The sequence below is a fragment of the Carcharodon carcharias genome, chromosome 6, assembly GCF_017639515.1.
Source record: "Carcharodon carcharias isolate sCarCar2 chromosome 6, sCarCar2.pri, whole genome shotgun sequence".
NCBI classification, from domain to species: Eukaryota; Metazoa; Chordata; class Chondrichthyes; order Lamniformes; family Lamnidae; genus Carcharodon; species Carcharodon carcharias.
The window spans coordinates 193,668,904-193,692,326 of NC_054472.1; the positions used below are offsets into that span (position 1 = coordinate 193,668,904).

A 23,423-nucleotide genomic window follows, 5' to 3' on the forward strand; every position below is an offset into this window, starting at 1 on the left:
AGAGAGCAAGGCGGAGAGGGGGAGAGAGCAAGGCGGAGAGGGGGAGAGAGCAAGGCGGAGAGGGGGAGAGAGCAAGGCGGAGAGGGGGAGAGAGCAAGGCGGAGAGGGGGAGAGAGCAAGGCGGAGAGAGCAAGGCGGAGAGAGCAAGGCGGAGAGGGGGAGAGAGCAAGGTGGAGAGGGGGAGAGAGCAAGGTGGAGAGGGGGAGAGAGCAAGGCGGAGAGAGCAAGGCGGAGAGGGGGAGAGAGCAAGGCGGAGAGGGGGAGAGAGCAAGGCGGAGAGGGGGAGAGAGAGCAAGGCGGAGAGGGGGAGAGAGCAAGGCGGAGAGGGGGAGAGAGCAAGGCGGAGAGGGGGAGAGAGCAAGGCGGAGAGGGGGAGAGAGCACAAGGTGGAGAGGGGGAGAGAGCAAGGCGGAGAGGGGGAGAGAGCACAAGGTGGAGAGGGGGGAGAGAGCACAAGGTGGAGAGGGGGAGAGAGAGCAAGGCGGAGAGGGAGAGAGAGCGCAAGGTGGAGAGGGTGAGAGAGAGCAAGGCGGAGAGGGAGAGAGAGCAAGGCGGAGAGGGAGAGAGAGCAAGGCGGAGAGGGGGAGAGAGCAAGGCGGAGAGAGCAAGGCGGAGAGGGAGAGAGAGCAAGGTGGAGAGGGGGAGAGAGCAAGGCGGAGAGGGGGAGAGAGCAAGGCGGAGAGAGCAAGGCGGAGAGAGCAAGGCGGAGAGAGCAAGGCGGAGAGAGCAAGGCGGAGAGAGCAAGGCGGAGAGAGCAAGGCGGAGAGAGCAAGGCGGAGAGAGCAAGGCGGAGAGAGCAAGGCGGAGAGGGGGAGAGAGCAAGGCGGAGAGGGAGAGAGAGCAAGGCGGAGAGGGGGAGAGAGCAAGGCGGAGAGGGGGAGAGAGCAAGGCGGAGAGGGGGAGAGAGCAAGGCGGAGAGAGCAAGGCGGAGAGGGGGAGAGAGCAAGGCGGAGAGGGAGAGAGAGCAAGGCGGAGAGGGAGAGAGAGCAAGGCGGAGAGGGAGAGAGAGCAAGGCGGAGAGGGAGAGAGAGCAAGGCGGAGAGGGAGAGAGAGCAAGGCGGAGAGGGAGAGAGAGCAAGGCGGAGAGGGAGAGAGAGCAAGGCGGAGAGGGGGAGAGAGCAAGGCGGAGAGGGGGAGAGAGCAAGGCGGAGAGGGGGAGAGAGCAAGGCGGAGAGAGCAAGGCGGAGAGAGCTAGGCGGAGAGGGGGAGAGAGCAAGGCGGAGAGGGAGAGAGAGCAAGGCGGAGAGGGAGAGAGAGCAAGGCGGAGAGGGAGAGAGAGCAAGGTGGAGAGGGTGAGAGAGCAAGGCGGAGAGGGGGAGAGAGCAAGGCGGAGAGGGAGAGAGAGCAAGGTGGAGAGGGGGAGAGAGCAAGGCGGAGAGGGAGAGAGAGCAAGGCGGAGAGGGAGAGAGAGCAAGGCGGAGAGGGAGAGAGAGCAAGGCGGAGAGGGGGAGAGAGCAAGGCGGAGAGGGAGAGAGAGCAAGGCGGAGAGAGCAAGGTGGAGAGGGAGAGAGAGCAAGGCGGAGAGGGAGAGAGAGCAAGGCGGAGAGGGGGAGAGAGCAAGGCGGAGAGGGGGAGAGCAAGGCGGAGAGGGACAGAGAGCAAGGCAGAGAGAGCAAGGCGGAGAGGGAGAGAGAGAAAGGCGGAGAGGGAGAGAGAGCAAGGCGGAGAGGGAGAGAGAGCAAGGCGGAGAGGGAGAGAGAGCAAGGTGGAGAGGGGGGAGAGAGCACAAGGTGGAGAGGGGGGAGAGAGCACAAGGTGGAGAGGGGGGAGAGAGCACAAGGTGGAGAGGGGGGAGAGAGCACAAGGCGGAGAGGGGGAGAGAGCGCAAGGCGGAGAGGGGGAGAGAGCGCAAGGCGGAGAGGGGGAAAGAGCAAGGCGGAGAGGGAGAGAGAGCAAGGCGGAGAGGGGGAGAGAGCAAGGCGGAGAGGGGGAGAGAGCAAGGCGGAGGGGGAGAGAGAGCAAGGCGGAGAGGGAGAGAGAGCAAGGCGGAGAGGGAGAGAGAGCAAGGCGGAGAGGGGGAGAGAGCAAGGCGGAAAGGGGGAGAGAGCAAGGCGGAGAGGGGGAGAGAGCAAGGCGGAGAGGGGGAGAGAGCAAGGCGGAGAGGGGGAGAGAGCAAGGCGGAGAGGGAGAGAGAGCAAGGCGGAGAGAGCAAGGCGGAGAGGGGGAGAGAGCAAGGCGGATAGAGCAAGGCGGAGAGGGGGAGAGAGCAAGGCGGAGAGGGAGAGAGAGAAAGGCGGAGAGGGAGAGAGAGCAAGGCGGAGAGGGAGAGAGAGCAAGGCGGAGAGGGAGAGAGAGCAAGGTGGAGAGGGAGAGAGAGCAAGGCGGAGAGAGCAAGGCGGAGAGGGAGAGAGAGCAAGGCGGAGAGAGCAAGGCGGAGAGGGGGAGAGAGCAAGGTGGAGAGGGGGAGAGAGCAAGGCGGAGAGGGAGAGAGAGCAAGGCGGAGAGAGCAAGGTGGAGAGGGAGAGAGAGCAAGGCGGAGAGGGAGAGAGAGCAAGGCGGAGAGGGGGAGAGAGCAAGGCGGAGAGGGAGAGAGAGAAAGGCGGAGAGGGAGAGAGAGCAAGGCGGAGAGGGAGAGAGAGCAAGGCGGAGAGGGAGAGAGAGCAAGGTGGAGAGGGAGAGAGAGCAAGGCGGAGAGAGCAAGGCGGAGAGGGAGAGAGAGCAAGGCGGAGAGAGCAAGGCGGAGAGGGGGAGAGAGCAAGGTGGAGAGGGGGAGAGAGCAAGGCAGAGAGGGGGAGAGAGCAAGGCGGAGAGGGAGAGAGAGCAAGGCGGAGAGGGAGAGAGAGCAAGGCGGAGAGGGAGAGAGAGCAAGGCGGAGAGGGAGAGAGAGCAAGGCGGAGAGGGGGAGAGAGCAAGGCGGAGAGGGGGAGAGAGCAAGGCGGAGAGGGAGAGAGAGCAAGGCGGAGAGGGAGAGAGAGCAAGGCGGAGAGGGGGAGAGAGCAAGGCGGAGAGGGAGAGAGAGCAAGGCGGAGAGGGAGAGAGAGCAAGGCGGAGAGGGAGAGAGAGCAAGGCGGAGAGGGAGAGAGAGCAAGGTGGAGAGGGGGGAGAGAGCACAAGGTGGAGAGGGGGGAGAGAGCAAGGCGGAGAGGGGGAGAGAGCGCATGGCGGAGAGAGCAAGGCGGAGAGGGGGGAGAGAGCAAGGCGGAGAGAGCAAGGCGGAGAGGGGAACAGAGCAAGGCGGAGAGGGGGAGAGAGCACAAGGCGAAGAGGGGGAGAGAGCACAAGGCGGAGAGGGGGAGAGAGCAAGGCGGAGAGGAGGAGAGAGAGCAAGGCGGAGAGAGCAAGGCAGAGAGGGGGAGAGAGCAAGGCGGAGAGGGGGGAGAGAGCAAGGCGGAGAGAGCAAGGCGGAGAGGGGGACAGAGCAAGGCGGAGAGGGGGAGAGAGCACAAGGCGAAGAGGGGGAGAGAGCACAAGGCGGAGAGGGGGAGAGAGCAAGGCGGAGAGGAGGAGAGAGAGCAAGGCGGAGAGAGCAAGGCAGAGAGGGGGAGAGAGCAAGGCGGAGAGGGGGAGAGAGCACAAGGCGGAGAGGGGGGAGAGAGCACAAGGTGGAGAGGGGGAGAGAGCAAGGCGGAGAGGAGGAGAGAGCGCAAGGCGGAGAGGGGGAGAGAGAGCGCAAGGCAGAGAGGAGGAGAGAGCGCAAGGCGGAGAGGGGGGAGAGAGCACAAGGCAGAGAGGAGGAGAGAGCGCAAGGCGGAGAGGGGGGAGAGAGCACAAGGCAGAGAGGAGGAGAGAGCGCAAGGCGGAGAGGGGGAGAGAGAGCGCAAGGCGGAGAGGGGGAGAGAGCGCAAGGCGGAGAGGGGGGAGAGAGCACAAGGTGGAGAGGGGGAGAGAGCGCAAGGCGGAGAGGAGGAGAGAGCGCAAGGCGGAGAGGGGGAGAGAGATCGCAAGGCAGAGAGGAGGAGAGAGCGCAAGGCGGAGAGGGGGGAGAGAGCACAAGGCAGAGAGGAGGAGAGAGAGCAAGGCGGAGAGGGGGGAGAGAGCACAAGGCAGAGAGGAGGAGAGAGCGCAAGGCGGAGAGGGGGAGAGAGAGCGCAAGGCGGAGAGGGGGAGGGAGCGCAAGGCGAAGAGGGGCAGAGAGAGCAAAACAGAGGGTGGAGAGAGGCGGAGAAAGAGAAGACGGAAAGTGGGAGAGAGCCAAGATGAAGAGGGGGACAGAGAGAGCACGGGGAGGTAGTGTAGTGGATCAAAAACAGAAAATGCTGGAAAAACTCAGCAGATCCAGCAGCATCTGTGGAGAGAGAAACAGAGTTGAGGTTTCGAGTCCGTACGACCCTTCTTCACTGAAGGAGAGTCATACGGACTCGAAACATTATCTCTGTTTGTCTCTCCACAGAGGCTGCTGGATCTGCTGAGTTTTTCCAGCATTTTCTGTTTTTGTTTCAGATTTCCAGCATCCACAGTGGTCTCGTGGTATTGTCACTGGACCAGTGATCCAGAGACTGTGGGTAATATTCTGGGGACCCAGGCAGATGGTGAAATGTGAATTCAATAAAAATCTGGAATTAAAAGTCTAACCACAAAACCATTTTCAACTGCCATGAAAACCCATCTGGATCACTAATGTCCTTTAGGGAAGGAAATCTGTCATCCTCACCTGGTCTGACCTACACGTGACTCCAGACCCACAGCAACGTGATTGACTCTTAAATACCCTCCGAAATAGCCAAGCCAGACACTCAGTTGTATTAAACCGCTACAAAGTCATAAAAAAGGAATGAAACCGGAGAGCGCATCCAGCGTCAACCTTGGCACCGGAAAAGACAATGACAATCTCAGCCCTGTCGACCCTACAGAGTCCTCCTTACTAACATCTGGGGGCTGGGGCCACAGTTGGAAAGCTCACACTGTCAGAGTCATATCTTACAGATAATGTCCCAGACACCACCATCACCATCCCTGGATATGTCCTCTTCCAAAGGCAGGACAGACCCAGCAGAGGCACAGTGGTATACAGTTGGGAGGGAGTTGCCCTGGGAGTCCTCAACATCGACTCCATACCCCATGGAGTCTCATAGCATCAGATCAAACAGGGGTAAGGAAACCTCCTGCTGATTACCACATACCGCCCTCCCTCAGCTGATGAATCAGTGCTCCTCCATGTTGAACACCACTTGGAGGAAGCACTGAGGGTGGCAAAGGTGCAGAATGTACTCTGGGTGGGGGCTTCAATGTCCATCACCAAGAGTGGCTCAGTAGCACCACTACTGACCGAGCTGGCCAAGTCCTAAAAGACATAGCTGCTAGGCTGGGTCTGCAGCAGGTGGTGAGGGAACAAGCAATTGTACTGAACTACAATCTGCAACCTCATGGCACTGCATATCACCCCCACTCCACCATTACCACCAAGCCTGGGGACCGGCTCTGGTTCAATGAAGAGTGCAGGAGGGCATGCCAGGAGCAGCACCAGACATACCTAAAAATGAGGTGTCAACCTGGTGAAGCTACAACACAGGAATACTAATGTGCGAAACAGCAAAAGCAGCAAGTGATAGCGATTCCACAGCCAACGGATCAGATCTAAACTCTGCAGTCTTGCCACCTCCTGTTGTTTAATTGTCCAACACCATTCAAAATTCACTCAGCAGAAAGCTCCACAAATATCCCTATCCTCAATGATGGGGGAGTCCAGCACAGCAGTGCAAAAGATAAGGCTGAAGTATTCACAACAATTTTCAGCCAGAAGTACCGAGTGGATGATCCATCTCAGCCTCCTCCAGAGGTTCCCAGCATCACAGATGCTAGTATTCAACCAATTCGATTCACTCTGCATGATATCAAGAAACGACTGGAGGCATTGGATACTGCGAAGGCGATGGACTGTGACAACATTCCGGCAATAGTACTGAAGACTTGTGCTCCAGAACTTGCCGTGCCCCTAGCCAAGCTGTTCCAGTACAGCTACAACATTGGCATCTACCCAGCTATGTGGAAAATTGCCCAGGTATGTCCTGTATAGAATAAGCAGGGCAAATCCAACCCAGCCAGTTACCAACCCAGTCTACTCTCCATCATCAGTAAAGTGACGGAAGCGGTCCTTAACAATGCTATCGAGCAGCACTTTTAAAAAAAAATTCATTCATGAGATGTGGACGTTGCTGGCTGCGCCAGAGTTTATTACCCATCCCTAGTTGCCCATGAGAAGCTGGTGTGAGCTGCCTTCTTGAACTGCTGCAGTCCAGGTGGTGTAGGTACATCCACAGTGCTGTTAGGAAGGGAGTTCTAGGATTTTGACCCAGCGACAGCAAAAGAACGGCGAAGTATTTCCAAGTCCAGATGGTAAGTGACTTGGAGGGAAACTTCCAGGCAGTGGTGTTCCCATCTATCTGCTGCCCTTGTCCTTCTAGATGGCAGTGGTAATGGGTTTGGGAGGTGCTGTCTAAGGAGCCTTAGTGAATTCCTGAAGTGTATCTTGTAGATGGTACACACTGCTGATACTGTGTGTCGGTGGTGGATGGAGTGAATGGTGCCAATCAAGTGGGCTGCTTTGTCCTGGATGGTGTCAAGCTTCTTCAGTGTTGTGGGAGCTGCACTCATCCAGGCAAGTGGGGAATGTTCCATCACACTCCTGACTTGTGCCTTGTAGTTGGTAGGCAAGCTTTGGGCAGTCAGGAGGTGAGTTAATTGTCACATGATTCCTAGCCTCTGATCTGCTCTTGTAGCCACAGTATTTATATGGCTAGTCCAGTTCAGTTTCTGGTCAATGGTAACCCCCAGAATTTTGATACTAGGGGATTCAGTGATGGTAATGCCATTGAACATAAAGGGGCAATAGTTAGATTCTCTCTTGTTGGAGATGGTCATTGCCTGGGACTTGTGGGGTGTGAATGTTACTTGCCACTTGTCAGCCCAAGCCTGGATATTGTCCAGGTCTTGTTGCATTTGGACATGGGCTGCTTCAGTATCTGAGGAGTTGTGAATGGTGCTGAACATTGTGCAAACATCAGTGATCATCCCCACTTCTGACCTTATGATGAAAGGAAGGTCATTGATGAAGCAGCTGAAGATGGTTGGGCTGAGGACACTACCCTGAGGAATTCCTGCAGTGATGTCCTGGAGCTGAGATGACCGACCTCCAACAACCACAACCATCTTCCTTTGTGCTCGGTATGACTCCAACCAGCAGAGAGTTTTCCCCCTGATTCCCATTGACTCCAGTTTTGCTAGGGCTCCTTGATGCCACACTCGGTCAAATGCTGCCTTGATGTCAAGGGCAGTCACTCTCACCTCACCTCTGGAGTTAAGCTCTTTTGTCCATTTCTGAGCCAAGCTAACTTGCTTAGCAATAGCCTGCTCACTGTCACCCAGTTTGGGTTCCGGCAGGGCCACTCAGCTCCTGACCTCATTACAGTCTTGGCTCAAACATGGACAAAAGAGCTGAACACTCCAGAGGTGTGACTGAGTGTGACTGCCCTTGACATCAAGTGGCAAGTAACATTCATGCCATCCAAGTACCAGTCAATGACCACCTCCAACAAGAGAGAATCTAACCATCGGCCTTTGACATTCAATGGCATTACCATCACTGGGCATCCTGGGGATGTTGACCAGAAACTGAACTGGACTAGCTATATAAATACTGTGGCTACAAGAGACTAGGAATCCTGAGGCGAGTAACGCATCTCCTGACTCCCCAAAGCCTGTCCACCAGCTATGAGGCACAAGTCAGGAGTGTGATGGAATACTCTCCATTCGTCTGGATGAGTGCAGCTCCCACAACACTCAAGAAGGACACTTGGGCAAAACAACCCACTTGATTGGCACCCCATCCACAAATATTCACTCCCTCCACCACTGATGCACAGTAGTAGCAGTGTGAAGCATCTACAAGATGCACTGCAGCAACTCACCAAGGCTCCTTCGGCAGCACTTTCCAAATTCACGACCATTAACATCTAAAAGGACAAGGGTAGCAGACATATGGGAACACCACCACCTGGAAGTTCCCCCCAAAGCCAATCACCGTCCTGACTTGGAAACATATCGCCGTTCCTTCACTGTCACTGGGTCAAAATCCTGGAACTCCCTCCCTAACAGCACTGTGGGTGTACCTACACCACATGGACTGCAGCGGCTCAAGAAGGCAGCTCACCACCACCTTCTCAAGGGCAACTAGGGATGGGCAATAAATGCTACATCCCATCAATGAATAAAAATATATGGAGAGAGCATAAGGCGGAGAGCAAGCAAGACCTAACAAACATGCGAATTAGGAGGTGTAGGCTACTCGGCCCCTTGAGCCTACCACTATCTGATTGTAACCTGAACCCCACATTGCCACCTATCCCCGATAACTTTTCACCCTCTTGCTTATAAAGAATCTATCTAGCTCCGCCTTAAACATATTCAAAGACACTGCTTCCATCGCGTTTTGAGGAATTGAGTTCCGAAGATTCCCAACCTTCAGAAAAATGTTCTCCTCATCGCTGTCTTAAATGGGCAACTCCTTATCTTTAAAGTGACCTCTAATTCTAGATTCTCCCACAAGAGGAAACACCCGCTCCACATCCACCCTGTCAAGATCCTTCAGGATCATAAATGTTTCAATCAAGTTGCCTCTTACTCTTTTAAACTCCAGCAGGTACAAACCTAGCTGTCCAACCTTGCTTCATAAAGCAAGCTGCCTATTCCAGATATTATTCTACTAAATCTTCTCTGAACTGCTTCCAACGCATTTACATTATTCCTTAAATAAGGAGACCAATACTGTACACAATATTCCAGATGTGGTTTCACTAATGCCCTGTATAACTGAAGCATAACCTCCCTACTTTAATATTAAATTCTCCTTGCAATAAATGATAACTTTCTATTAGCTTTCCTAATTACCTGCTGTACCTGCATACTAACCTTTTGCGATTCATGCACTAGGACACCCAGATCCCTCTGTATTTCAGAGCACTGCAATCTCCCACCATATAGATAATATGCTTCTTTCTTTATTCTTCCTGCCAAAATGGACAATTTCACATTTGCCCACAAACTCCATTTGCCCACTCAGCTAACCTATCGATATCCCTTTACAGCCTCTTTACATCCTCTTCACAACTTACATTCCTACCTATTTGTGTCTTCAGCAAATTTAGCAACCATACCTTTGGTCCCTTCATCCAAATCATTCATATAAATTGTAAACAGTTGAGGACCCAGCACTGATCCCTGTGGGACACCACTCGGTCCATCTTGCCAACCAGAAAAAGACCCATTTATACCTCCTGTTTCCTGCTAGCCAGCCAATCTTCTATCCATGCCAATATGTTCTCCCCCCCCCCACCCCCCGCCCCACCCACACACACATACCAAGAGCTTTTATTTTCTGCAATAACCTTTGATGCGGCACCTTCTTAAAAGCCGTCTGGAAATCCAAGTACAGCACATCCAATGGTTCCTCTTTATTCACAGCACACGTACTTCCTCAAAAAACTCCAATAAATTGATAAACATGATTTCCCTTTCACAAAACCAGATTTTTTTCCACATGCCCTGCTATAACATTTTTAATAATTGCTTAACATTTTCCCTATGACAGATGTTAGGCTAACTGGCCCACAGTTTCCTGCTTTCTGTCTCACTTTTTGAATAAACGAGTTACATTTGCTATTTTCCAATCTAATGGCACCTTCCCCAAGGGAATTTTGGAAAATTAAAAGCAATTCATCAGCTATGCTACTAGCCACTTCTTTTAAGACCCTTCGACAATGTCCATCAGGACCCAGGTACTTGTCAGCCCACAGTTCCAACAATTTGTTCATTGTCAATTCCTTGGCGATTGTAATTTTTTTGAGTTCCTCCCTCTCTTCCATTTCCTGATTTACAGCTATTTCTGGGATGTTACTCATATCATCTATAGTGAAGACTGGTCCAAAGTACCTGTTCAATTCTTCTTCCTTTTCTTTATTTTCCATTAATTCCCCAGACTCAATTTCCATAGGACCAACGCTCACTTTGTTAACTCTTTTCTTTTTAAAATATTTATAGAAACTCTTACTATGTCTTTATATTTCCCGCTATCTTATACTAATTCTCTAATTTTTCCCTTGTTATTAATATTTTTGGTTATCCTTTGCTGTTTTTTTTATATTCTGTCCAATCTTCTGACCTGCCACCCATCTTTGCATAATTATATGCTTTTTCTTTAAGTTTGATACTGTTTTTAATTTTTTGGTTAACCACAAATGGTGGATCCTGTCTTTGGAATTTTTCTTTATCGTTGGAATATATCCATTCTGTGTACCCTTAAGTGTCTGCAACTGCATCTCTATTGATCTTTCCCTTAACCTCATTTGCCAATTCAATTTATCTATCTGTGCTTTCATGCCCTCATAATTGACCTTACTTAAGTTTAAAATACTAGTCTTAGAGCCATTCTTCTCTCCCTCAAACTAAAAGTACAATTAAATCATATTATGATCCCTGCTACCTCGGGGCACCTTCACTATGAGGTCTTAATGAGGTCCTATATCATTGCACAATACCAGGTCTAGTGTAGCCTGTTCTCTGGTTGGCACCAGAATGTGTTGTTTTAAGAATCTATCCTGAAAACATTCTATGAATTCCTCATCTAGATTACCTTTGCCCATCTGATTTTCCCAATCTATATGCAGATAGAAAATCCCTATGATTATCGCCGTACCTTTCTAGCTAGCATCCATTGTTTCTTCCTTTATACCCTGTCCAACTGTGTGGTCACTGTTAGGGGGCCTGTACACTATTCCCACAAGTGTCTTCTTGTCTTTATTATTTCTCATCTCCACCCAAACCGTTTCTACATCCCAGTTTCCTGAACTTTGTTCATCCCTCTCTATTGTGCTAATACCATCATAAATTAACAGAGCCACCCCTGACCTTTTCCGAACTTCACGTCCTTCCTAAATGTCATGTACCCTTCAATATTCAGGTCCCAGTCTATGTCATTCTGCAGCCATGTCTCTGTAATGACTATCAGATCGTGCCTATTTGTTTCTATTTACACCTTCAGTTCATCTGTTTTGTTTTGAATGCTACATGCATTCAGATACAAAGCCTTAAGTTTGGTCCTTCTATTATTTTTGTAACCTCTAGCCTTATCTGATCTGCTTATCTGAGAGGAAGCGTGACTGACAACAAGAGACATATTGGATTAAGAATACAGTTATAAATCCTCTGTTTCATGGAACAATTCCATGAAGTGCTATGCTGCGGAATCAAAGCACTGCTGAGTGGGGTTTTTACCTCTTTATATGTCCGATCGTGTCTTCGGGTCTAACCCGAGCTATTCTCTCAGTGTCATTCAAAAACTTTAGTCTCAGCACCATGGAGCTGTCTTCAGCACAGTCACTGTCAGGACGTTGGTCATCTGTGGACAGAGTCTCAAGTTCTTCCCGGCCACTAGCAGAGGTCACTCGCTGACGTAACTCTAAAGTATCAAGTGGTGAGGTGTCCAATTCAGGCACATTATCTGTAACTAACCCCTCAGCAACTTTCTCTGTGGTTGACGGCTCATGTTTGGCTAGTAACTCTTCCTCCAACTCGTTCCCCTTCTCTCTCTCCTGCTTTTCCACTTCTTCGCTCTGCCTTCCCTCCACCTTGTCACTCTGCTGCTCTCTCTCCACCTCCTCGCTCTGCTTTCTCTCCACCTCCTTGCTCTGCTGTTCCCTCTCCACCTCCTCGCTCTGTTGCTCCATATCCACCTCCTTGCTCTGTTCCTCCTTCTCCTCGTCCTGTTCCTCCTCCTCCTCGTCCTCACTCTGTTCCTCCTCCTCACTCTGCTCCATCTGCTCTGCTTTGCATTCCACCCGTCTTGTGTTGGCTATTGTTTCCCCTTGATCTGGTGAGCGGTTGGTGGAAGAGGTGCAGGGTGAATTCTGCTGCTCTGAGGTGGGTGCAGAGGTATCTTCAGTGGGTCGCAGCTCCTGGTCACCTCGGTCCACAGTGCGAGTGGAGGCCCAAGCCAAGACCAACACCAACACCATGAAAACCAGGCCGAAGAGTATGGTCACCTCATCACCGACTCCTTCGATTACAGCCATGACACAGATCACCAATTCCCACAATCACTCAACCGTGAAACTGAAAGAATCAAAAAGGAAAATAATGAGCAGCAAGATACTGGAACAGAACTTCAGAAAAAGAGTTGAGCAGAACCAAAATGACCAGGAAACTTGGTGGATTAACGCTAATGTCCTCCAGAGGAGCAAACTTACCAGCCCTAGTTATTAGAACCTGTTATTGGGAACAGTGTGACTGAGTATTGGACAAGAAATGATTTGGTCAGAGAAAACCGGCTTGAATTATTAAAGTGGAAGTCATGACAAGCAATCCAAGTTCAGAAATGAGAAAAGGCCGGTAACATGAAATCCCTTAAACATCTTAATTAGGCCCTCCCTTAATCTACTATATTCAAGGGAGTACAAGAATAGTCTGTGCAACCTGTCCACATAATTTAACCCTTTAGCTCTTGTCCATCTGGTGAATCTGTAATGTACACTCCAAGGTCAATCTTTCCTCCCTGAGGTGCTGAGCTCAGACTGAACACAGTTGCTCTGGATGGGATCTGACGAGAGCTCTGTACAACAAAGCATCACTTCCTCTCTTTTGTATTCTAGTGCCAGTGATAAGTGATAAAGGCCATTAACTTTTCACATCACGTTTTATATCATTCACCAGCCTTTTCTAATTTCTGAACTTGGATCTCTAAATCTCTCTTATCTTAAAGTTTATAGCCCCTCACAAATTGGAAAATATTCTGCTCTATCTTTCTTAGATGACCTCAAACTTTCACCACATTGAACTCCGTCTACCTCAGTTTTACCCACTCACTGAATCAACCTATGTCCCTATGCAACTTGCCGCTCGCTCCTACACTATTTACTGTCACCTAACTTAGGACAGATAGAGAGAGAAACTATTTCCTCTGGTGGGGAGACCAGGAAAAGGAAGAATAAACTTAAGATTTGAGCCAGGCTGTTAAGGGGTGATGTCAGGAAGCACTTCTTCACACAAAGGGGAGTGGAAATCTGGAACTCTCCCCCACAAAAAGCTGTTGGAGGGTGGGGGGGGTGGGGGGCATTGAAAATTTAAAAAACTGAGATTGATGGATCTTTACTGGTCAGGGTTACAGTACCAAGGCAGATGATGAGTTAAGATGCAGATCAGCCATAATGTGGTTGAATGATGAACAAGCTCAAGGGAGCGAATGACCTCCTCTTGATCAAGGTCTAAATGCAACTCCAGTCCCACACTACAGTCGGCCCATTATGTCCTCTGAATTGACCAAGTAGGAATCACAGCTGTATGAGCGATCACTGCAAAGGGCACACTACCCTATTAGGGCACCAAGGAAAGGACCAACATCAGCCCCATGCCAAGGACAAAGACAAATAGCTGTAAAATCTTGACTTACTTTATATTTATACCCAGACATTTAGGATAACAAAGTTGTACCATTGCTGTAGGCTCTTGCTAATTGCTGGAGGCTTCATTGATGCTCTGCAGTTGTTGCTATCTCTGAACGCCCTGGAACAGAGACGGGGAGTCAGCCAGGACCCAGCGGTCAACTATGGCACTATTCACATCATGACAGAGAGCTGACAGCTTAAAGTCCAAGCTTAGAATGAATCAATCTCAGGAGCAGATAAGATGCATGAAGGTCCTGAAGAAAATGAGAGGAATTTGCAGGAACTCTTGCACAAACCATCCAGAACTCACTGAATACTGGAGAGGAGCCAGGGGACTGCAGAGATGCAAATGTTACTCTTGTTATCAAATTGAGTAGCAAAAGTGGCTGAGTAAAAGATAGATCTGTGAGTTTGATGCTCATTGTGAATAAAATTACAGAAACTCTATTAAAGATAAGATCATAGAAACAAAATCAGAAAAGATCAAGAATATGATTTAATGAAGGGTGGTGTTGCCAATCTAATTGGCACTGAGGGTATAGGATCAAGGCAGTGGGTAATTGATCAGGTTTCAGGAAGGTCTTTGATACAGATCCTCTGGAAAGGCTGGAATTGAAAATAAAAAGCAGGAATCAGTGGAAGCATTGTACACTGGACACAGGTAAAAGCAAAATGCTGTGGATGCTGGAAATCTGAAACAAAAACAAAAACAAAAATTGCTGGAAAAACTCAGCAGGTCTGACAGCATCTGTGGAGAGAGAAACAGAGTTAATGTTTTGACTCTGCATGACTCTTCATCAGAACTAAAGAGGAATAGAAATGTGGTGAAATATAAGCAGTTTAAAGGGGGGGGAACAGGTGGAGCTGGATAGAGGGCCAGTGATAAGTGGAAGCAAAGGAGAGATTGCCAAAGATGTCATAAATAAAAGGTCAAAGGGGTGTTGACGGTGGTGGTATTAGCTAAAGGATGTGCTAATGGGGACATTAAGGGTAGAAAGCAGGATGAGCAAGGTAAAGATAGCCCTAGTGGGGGTGGGGTGGGGGGGAAGGGATCGAAATGGGCTAAAAGGGGGAGATAAAACAATGGATGGAAATACATTTTTAAAATAACAATAGAAATAGGTGGGAAAAGAAAAATATATATAAAAATAAAATAATACTTATTAGAAAAAAGGGGATCAAAAAGGGGGTGAGGATGGAGGAGATAGTTCATGAACTGAAGCTGTTGAACTCAGTATTCAGTCTGGAAGGCTGTAAAGTGCCTAGTCGGAAGATGAGGTGTTGTTCCTCCAGTTTGCGTTGACCTTCACTGGAACAATGCAGCAGGCCAAGGACAGACATGTGGGCATGAGAGCAGGGTGGAGTGTTGAAATGGCAAGCGACAGGGAGGTCAGGGTCATGCTTGCAGACAGACCGAAGGTGTTCCGCAAAGCGGTCACCCAGTCTGCGTTTGGTCTCTCCAATGTAGAGGAGACAGCATTGGGAGCAGCGAATGCAGTAGACTAAATTGAGGGAAGTGCAAGTGAAATGCTGCTTCACTTGAAAGGAGTGTTTGGGCCCTTGGACGGTGAGGAGAGGGGAAGTGAAGGGGCAGGTGTTACACCTTCTGCGGTTGCATGGGAAGGTGCCGTGGGAGGGTGTTGAGGGGTAGGGGGTGATGGAGGAGTGGACCAGGGTGTCCCAGAGGGAACTGTCCCTACGGAATGCCGCCAGGGGGGTGAAGGGAAGATGTGTTTGGTGGTGGCACCATGCTGGAGTTGGTGGAAATGGCGGAGGATGATCCTTTGAATGTGGAGGCTGGTGGGGTGATAAGTGAGGATAAGGGGGACCCTATCATGTTTCTGGGAGGGAGAGGAAGGTGTGAGGGCGGACACGGTTGAGGGCCCTGTCAACCACCGTGGGTGGAAAACCTCGGTTAAGGAAGACATGTCAAAGGAACAGTTTTTGAAAGTGGCATCATCAGAACAGATCCGACGGAGGCGAAGGAACTGAGAGAATGGGATGGAGTCCTTACAGGAAGCGGGGTGTGAGGAGCTGTAGTCGAGGTAGCTGTGGGAGTCAGTAGGCTTGTAATGGATATTGATGGACAGTCTATCACCAGAAATTGAGACAGAGGGGTCAAGGAAGGGAAGGGAAGCTGTTGCACCTTCTGCTGTTGTTATTAATTATTTATAATCACTGAAACTTCCCTTCCCTTCCTTGACCTCTCTATCTCAATTCCTGGTGATAGACTGTCCACCAATATCCATTACAAACCCACCGACTCCCACAGCTACCTCGACTACAGCTCCTCACACCCCACTCCATCCCATTCTCTCAGTTCCTTCGCCTCCATTGCATCTGTTCCGGTGATGCCAAAACAGTTCCTCTGACATGTCTTCCTTCTTCCTTAACCGAGGTTTTCCACCCACGGTGGTTGACAGGGCCCTCAACCGTGTCCGGCCCATCTCCCGCGCATCCACCCTCACGCCTTCTCCTCCCTCCCAGAAACAGGATAGGGTCCCCCTTGTCCTCACTTATCACCCCATCAGCCTCCGCATTCAAAGGATCATCGTCCACCATTTCCACCAACTCCAGCATGATGCCACCACCAAACACATCTTCCCTTCACTGTCCCGGCAGCATTCCGTAGGGATCGTTCCCTCTGGGACACGCTGGTCCACTCCTCCATCACTCCCTACACCTCAACCCTCTCCCATGGCACCTTCCCATGCAACTGCAGAAGGTGCAACACCTGCCCCTTTACTTCCCCTCTCCTCACCGTCCAAGGGCCCAAACAATCCGTTCAAGTGAAGCAGCATTTCACTTGCATTTCCCCCAACTTAGTCTACTGTATTCGTTGCTCCCAATGCGGTTTCCTCTACATTGCAGAGACCAAATGCAGACTGGGTGACCGCTTTGCAGAACACCTTCGGTCTGTCCGCAAGCATGACCCAGACCTCCCTGTCGCTTGCCATTTCAACACACCACCCTGCTCTCTTGCCCACATGTCTGTCCTTGGCCTGCTGCATTGTTCCAGTGAAGCTCAACGCAAACTGGAGGAACAACACCTCATCTTCCGACTAGGTACTTTACAGCCTTCCGGACTGAATATTGAGTTCAACAACTTCAGATCATGAACTGTCTCCTCCCTCCTCACCCGCTTTTTGATCCCTTTTTCTAATAATTATTATATATTCTTATATATATATTTTTCTTTTCCCACATATTTCTATTATTATTTTAAAAATTTATTTCCATCCATTGTTTTATCTCCACTTTTTAGCCCATTTCGATCCCCTCCCCCCACCCCACCCACACCAGGCTGCTTTCTACCCTTAATGTCCCCATTAGCACATCCTTTAGCTAATATCACCACCATCAACACCCCTTTGTCCTTTTGTCTATGGCATCTTTAGCAATCGCTCCTTTGCCTCCACCTATCACTGCCCCTCTATCCAGCTCCACCTGTCCCACCCCCCTTAAACAGCTTATATTTCACCTCATTTCTATTTCTCTTTAGTTCTGATGAAGAGTCATATGTTAACTGTCTTCCTCTCCACAGATGCTGTCAGACCTGCTGAGTTTTTCCAGCAATTTTTGCTTTTGTTACACTGGACACAGTTGGTTGACTGATAGAAGCCAGAGGGTGATGATATTGGGATTGTAATCAGTCTGAGTGGGGTCCCACAGGAGGTCTGTTTTGTGACCTCATACTTAATAGCTTCATAACTCTAAGTGAGAACTTTTACTGTAACTTGTGTTCCTGAAAATCACAACTTTGAGTGAATCATAGGTTCAATGTTAAAGCCAGAGTTAGGTTCCTTCAAAAAAGTCTGGCTCAAAAAAACAATGTACAAGTTGAAATACTGTACCATATACATGCAGTAATGTGTATTCCCAGCTGATACAACTTGCAAAATGAAATACATCACTAAATATAAAAAATACAATGTACAAATTAAATTCTTTTTCAAAAATTACAGCTCAGAACTCCCCTCAGTGCACAGTACTTTTAGATTGGCCAGGCCCCATCTAGTGGCATATGTCGGGTAGTGCGGTTAGCTGACCAACTTCTGCCACTGGATCCAGCCCAGCAGTTGGTGTGAATTCAGGAGCGGAGCCAGGAGTTGTCGAGAGCCACTCAAAACACACACCAAGAGGCTTTGACATTCTTTCCAAAGTGTGGTGCCCAGAAGTGGACGCAATATTGCAGCTCGAAATTTGCATGTGGCACAAAGGTAATGATAGTAGACTGCAAAGCTGAGGGGGGTAAACCACAGGAGGATTAGACATGAAATTTGCTGTTGAAAAGTGCAAAATGCTTCACATGAAGAGAAGAGCATCTAGGAGGAGCCCATGACTTCAATGAAAAATGGAAAATCAGGGAGGGGGAAGTGGGCAAATGACAGCAAACTGAACCTATCACAACACTGCCTGGGGAGTAAAGAATTTCACATGTGGGCATTTATTAAAAGTTCAATGTTGATCTTCAATAGTAACATATTGCTGTGGCATTGGTGTCAATGAATGCAGAATACTGTAATAGTTCTGGTCACAACAGTAAAGAAAGGAAATCACAGTTATTGATGAAGAGAGTGATTAGGATGATTGATGGAATGGAGAGTTGTGTTAGGAGGAGCGAGCATGTAAATTGGGCACGTTCTCACTGGAATGGAGAATGTCCAGATGTGAGGAGATAGTAGTTTTTTTTTGGATTCTAGAGCCATGACCAGCTGTCTCACCTTGTCCACAAAAGGAGAACCAGAACTTGCAGGGGGAAAAATTCAAAACTAACCTAACCTGTAGGAATAATATCTCAGTGAGTGAGCAGCCAACATATGAATTAGGTTTCCTTGAGAGAGGGTGGAAGGAGTTAGTATTTGTTCAAATGCAAATTGGATTTCGTTCAGAAAAAAATCTCTTTGGACACAATATGAGAGTAATTGGGGAGCGGAGGTATGCTGGAAATATGGTTCTCAAATCTCTCCCCCACTGGGGATTTTCTTCATGTCTGGGTCTGTTGTAGACTCATTGATAAGTGATTGATCACAGTGATTGGTCAATATTTCAATTATTGTGTCATGTGACAGTCAGGATACGAACATATGAAATAGCAGAAGTAGGCCATTCCAGCCCCTCGAGCCTGCTCCGCCATTCAATAAGATCATGGCTGATCTGTTTGTGTTGAGTTCCAAATTCCCTTCTACCTCCAATGACCTTTGATTCCCTTGCCTAACAAGAATCGATCTACCCCTGCCTTAAAAATATTCAATGACCCCTCCTCCACCACCTTCTGAGGCAGAGTTCCAAAGTCGCACAAACCACAGAATAAAAATTCTCCTCATCTCTGTCCTAAAAGGGCGAGCCATAATTTTAAAACAGGGACAAACCCAATGAGAGGAGATGCAATTCTAGACCTAGTCTTGGGGAACGAAGAAGGGCAAGTGGGTGAAATGACAGTTGGCGACCATATCGGGGACAGTGATCACAATTCAGTTAGATTTAGCATCACCCTGGAAAAGGACAGAGATAAGGCAGGAGTAAAAGTCTTGAATGGGGGAAGGCAAATTTTGTAGAAATGAGAAGGGACTTGGCTGAGGTGGACTGGACAGCACTGCTGGAGGATAAAACAGTGGAAAACCAGTGGGAAGCACTAAAAAGCAACATCTAATTGTACAAAGTAGACACGTCCCCTACAAAAATAAGAATGGTGCTGCCAAATCTAGACTCCCCGGTTGTCTAGAGGAATACAGGGGAAGATCAAACAGAAAAAGAAAGCGTACAATAGGTACAAAGAACTAAGCACTGCAGATAGCCTAGACGAATATAGGAAGTGCAGGGACGAAGTAAAAAAGGAAATAAGGAAATCAAAGAGAGGGCATGAAAAAAGATTAGAAAGTAACGTTAAAGATAACCCAAAGATGTTTTACCAATACATTAATGCTAAAATGTTAGTTAAGGAAAAAGTGGGACCTATCAGAGATGAAGATGGAAACTTGTGTGTACATGCAGAGGCTGTGGGAAGGGTTTTGAATGAATATTTTGTCTCCGTGTTTACAAAGGAAAGGGAGGATGTAGATATAGTAGTCCAGGAGGAACACTGCGAGATATTGGACAGAATAGTCAGAAAGAGAGAGGAAGTACTCGAAGGGTTGAAATCCTTGAAGGTTGATAAGTCACCAGGGCCAGATGGATTGTTTCCGAGGCTGCTGAAGGAAGCCAGGGAGGAGATAGCAGATGCTCTGAGGATGATTTTCCAATCTTCACTAGATACAGGGGAGGTACCGGAGAACTGGAGAAATGCAAACATAGTTCCATTGTTTAAAAAGGGATCAAAGGAAATGCCAAACAATTATAGGCCAGTTAGTCTTACATCGGTGGTGAGCAAATTAGTAGAATCAATCCTGAGAGATAGGATTAACTGTCATGTGGAAAGGCATGGGCTAGTCAGGGATGGTCAGCATGGATTTGTTAAAGGAAGGTCTTGCCTCACAAGTTTGATTGAATTCTTTGAGGACGTGACAAGAAGGGTCGATGAAGGTAGTGCAGTGGATGTTGTGTACATGGATTTGAGCAAGGCATTTGACAAGGTCCCACATGGCAGATTGGTCAGGAAAGTAAAAGCCCATGGGATTCAGGGTAATGTGGCAAACTGGATAAAAGGTTGGCTTTGTAACAGGAAACAAAGGGTAATGGTCGATGGATGCCCTTGCGAATGGAAAGTTGCCTCAACTGATGTTCCACAGGGCTCGGTGTTGGGACCCTTACTATTTGTATTATATATTAAAGATTTGGACATGAACATGGGGGACACGATTGGGAACTTTGCAGATGACACAAAGATTGGCTGAGTAATGGATAGTGTAGAGGATAGTCATAATCTCCAAATGATATAGATGGGTTGGTGGAGTGGGCGGTAAAGTGGCAGATGGGTTTTAACATAGAGAAGTGTGAGGTCATACATTTAGGGAGGTCAAACAGTTACAGGGATTACAAAATAAATGGGAATATACTAAGAGGGGTAGATGAAGTGAGAGATCTTGGTGTACAAGTACACAGGCCACTGAAGGCAGCAGTTCAAGCAGACAAGGTTGTAAAGAAGGCATATGGAATGCTCTCCTTCACTGGCAGAGGTATAGAATATAAAAGTATGGATATAATGTTGGAATTGTATAAAACACTGGTGAGGCCACAACTGGAGTAGTGTGTGCAGTTCTGGTCACCACATTACAGGAAGGATGTAATAGCTCTGGAGAGCGTGCAGAGGAGGTTTACAAGAATGTTGACAGGATTAGAAAAGTGTAGCTACGAGGAGAGATTGGATAGGTTGGGGTTATTTTCCTTAGAACAAAGAAGGCTGAGAGGGGACTTGATTGAGGTGTACAAAATTATGAGGGGAATAGATAGAGTGGACAGGATAGAATTGTTTCCCTAGGTGGAGAATTCTAGAACCAGGGGACATGGATTCAAGATAAGTGGCAGAAGGTGTAGGGGGGACATGAGGAAGAACCTTTTTACGCAGAGGGTAGTGGGTGTCTGGAATTCGCTGCCCAAGTTGGTGGTAGAGGCAGAAACTCTAAACTCTTTTAAAAAGTACCTGGATCTTCACCTTAAGTGCTGTAAGCTGCAGGGCTATGGGCCGGGTGCAGGAAGGTGGGATTAGAAAGGGCACCTGGGTGTCCTTGGGCTGGCATGGGCAAGATGGGCCGAATGGCCTCCTTCTGCGCTGTAACTTTTCTATGGTTCTCTGGACCCCTAGTTCTGAACTCATCCACAAGAAGAAATATCCTTTCTACGTCCACTTTGTCAATACCATTCAGGATCTTATATACTTAATCAAGTCACCCCTCACTCTTCCAAACTCCAGTGGAAACAAGCCCAGTCTGTCCAACCTTTCCATATAAGACAACCCACTCATTCCAGGTATCGATGCAGTAAACCTCCTTTGAACTGCCTCCAACGCACTAACATCCTTCCTTAAAGAAAGCAACCATAACTGCGCACAGTATTCGAAATGTGGTCTCACCATTGCCCTGTGTAACTGAAGCATAACATCCTTAATTTTATGTTCAATTCCTGTTGTAATAAAGAATAGCATTCCATTAGCCTTCTTAATTACTTGCTGTACCTGCCTACTAACTTGTTGTGACTCATGCACAAGAACCTTCCAAACCCCCAACCACTACCATCTGGAAGGACAAGGGCAGCAAATAGATGGGAACACCACTAACTGGAATTTCCCCTCCAAGTCACTCACCATCCTGACTTGGAAATATATTGCCACTCCTTCACTGTCGCTGGGTCAAAATCCTGGAACTCCCTCCTTAACAGCACTGTGGGTGTACCTATACCACGTGGACTTCAGCGGTTCAAGAAGGCCCTCTGTAGACCCTAACCCCAGGAGTATTTGAGCAGTAAGTAATTTTACTTTTTTGAGAGTAATCTGATGGTTCTGGCATTAGACGAGCAACCCAGAGATCAGGGTTTTAATTCTCATGAAACTAAACTGAAGAAATCTGTGGGCTGGCACCATAAAAAAGACCATGAAATGATTGCATTGCTTTAAGTACTCAGCTACTCATCCTTCAGGGAAAGGAACCTGTCACCCCAACCTGTTCTGGGTTAAAGTTATCCAGCTGCACACTACATGGTTCAATCTAATGTCCTTTTAAGTGACTGAGCAAGACACACAATTCTACAAGCAATTGCTTCAAACTTGTAAGAACGGGAGGCGACAGACTGCAATCTTCTCAGAGGATTTACCTCTGCATTCCTGGGATTACAGGAGTGAGGACAGTGGGAATAAAGAGAGTGCGATATTAAACTGTGTGGGGAGTAAGCGGGAGAGTGGGATTAGACTGGGTGGGATATTAAAGGGAATGGGGAGTGAGGAGAGTGGGATTAGATTGGGTGGGATATTAAAGGGTGTGGGGAGTGAGGAGAGTGGGATTAGATTGGGTGGGATATTAAAGGGTGTGGGGAGTGAGGAGAGTGGGATTAGACTGGGTGGGATATTAAAAGGTGTGGGGAGTGAGGAGAGTGGGATTAGATTGGGTGGGATATTAAAGGGTGTGGGGAGTGAGGAGAGTGGGATTAGACTGGGTGGGATATTAAAAGGTGTGGGGAGTGAGGAGAGTGGGATTAGATTGGGTGGGATATTAAAGGGAGTGGGGAGTGAGGAGAGTGGGATTAGACTGGGTGGGATATTAAAGGGAGTGGGGAGTGAGGAGAGTGGGATTAGACTGGGTGGGATATTAAAGGGTGTGGGGAGTGAGGAGAGTGGGATTAGACTGGGTGGGATATTAAAGGTTGTGGGAAGTGAAAAGTGTGTTTTCAGCTCAGCCATGATCTTATTGAATGGCGGAGCAGGCTAGAGGGGTCCAGTGACCTGCTCCTGATTCTAATTGTATGTTCATATGTCCTCTAAGGCAAGGCAACCAAAGCCGTACACAGTTCTCCAGATGTAGTCTCACCAAGGCCCTGTACAATGCAGCAAGACTTCCTTGCTCTTATACTGCATTCCCCTTGCAATATATATACAAAGATTCCTTTTGTTTTCCTAATCGCTTGTGTATCAGTGTGACCACCCAAATCTCTTCAAATACCAACTTTAATTAGTCTCTCAAAAAGATATTCTACTTTTCCATTCTTCCTACCAAAGCAGATAGTTACATACATCTCCACATGTACTCCGTCTGCCAAGTTACTCCATTGGTTTAACTCTCTTTGCAGCCTCTTTACATTCTCCTCATAGCTTAACTTCTCATCTAGCTTTGTATCGTCAGCAAATTTAGATACATTACTGTGTCGCTTGATCTGAGATTGGGAATAGCTGGGGTTCCAGAGGTGGTCCTGGAGGCAATTTACTAGTCAGCCTGTCCTCCCAGAAATGACACTTTATTCCTAGTCCCTGCTTTCCATGTTCCCTAATCTCAAATTTATGTTGATATATTATCCCTATCCTGTGGCCCTAATGTAATTACCTTTTGTGTGGCTTCTTATCAAATGCCTTCTGACAATCGAAGTGTATTACATCCACTGGTTACCTACCTTGCTAACCTGCTAGTCTTA

At 48.5% G+C, this 23,423-nt stretch overlaps 1 protein-coding gene across 5 annotated transcripts in view; it reads right to left on the minus strand.

The window, feature by feature from the left end:
• tmub1 (transmembrane and ubiquitin-like domain containing 1) overlaps positions 1-23,423 on the minus strand; it is a 45,811-nt gene that overhangs the window by 11,719 nt on the left and 10,669 nt on the right. For 2 of the 5 annotated variants that reach the window (XM_041189057.1, XM_041189056.1), the window contains 2 exons: positions 13,417-13,488; positions 11,206-12,042 (listed from right to left, as the gene is read on the minus strand). In XM_041189057.1, coding sequence (XP_041044991.1) covers positions 11,206-12,002 — 797 coding nt within the window. In that variant the 5' untranslated portion in view covers positions 12,003-12,042; positions 13,417-13,488. Of the gene's footprint in view, positions 1-11,205; positions 12,043-13,375; positions 13,489-23,423 lie in introns of all 5 variants that reach the window. The other 3 variants (XM_041189055.1, XM_041189053.1, XM_041189054.1) reach the window with 2 other exon arrangements.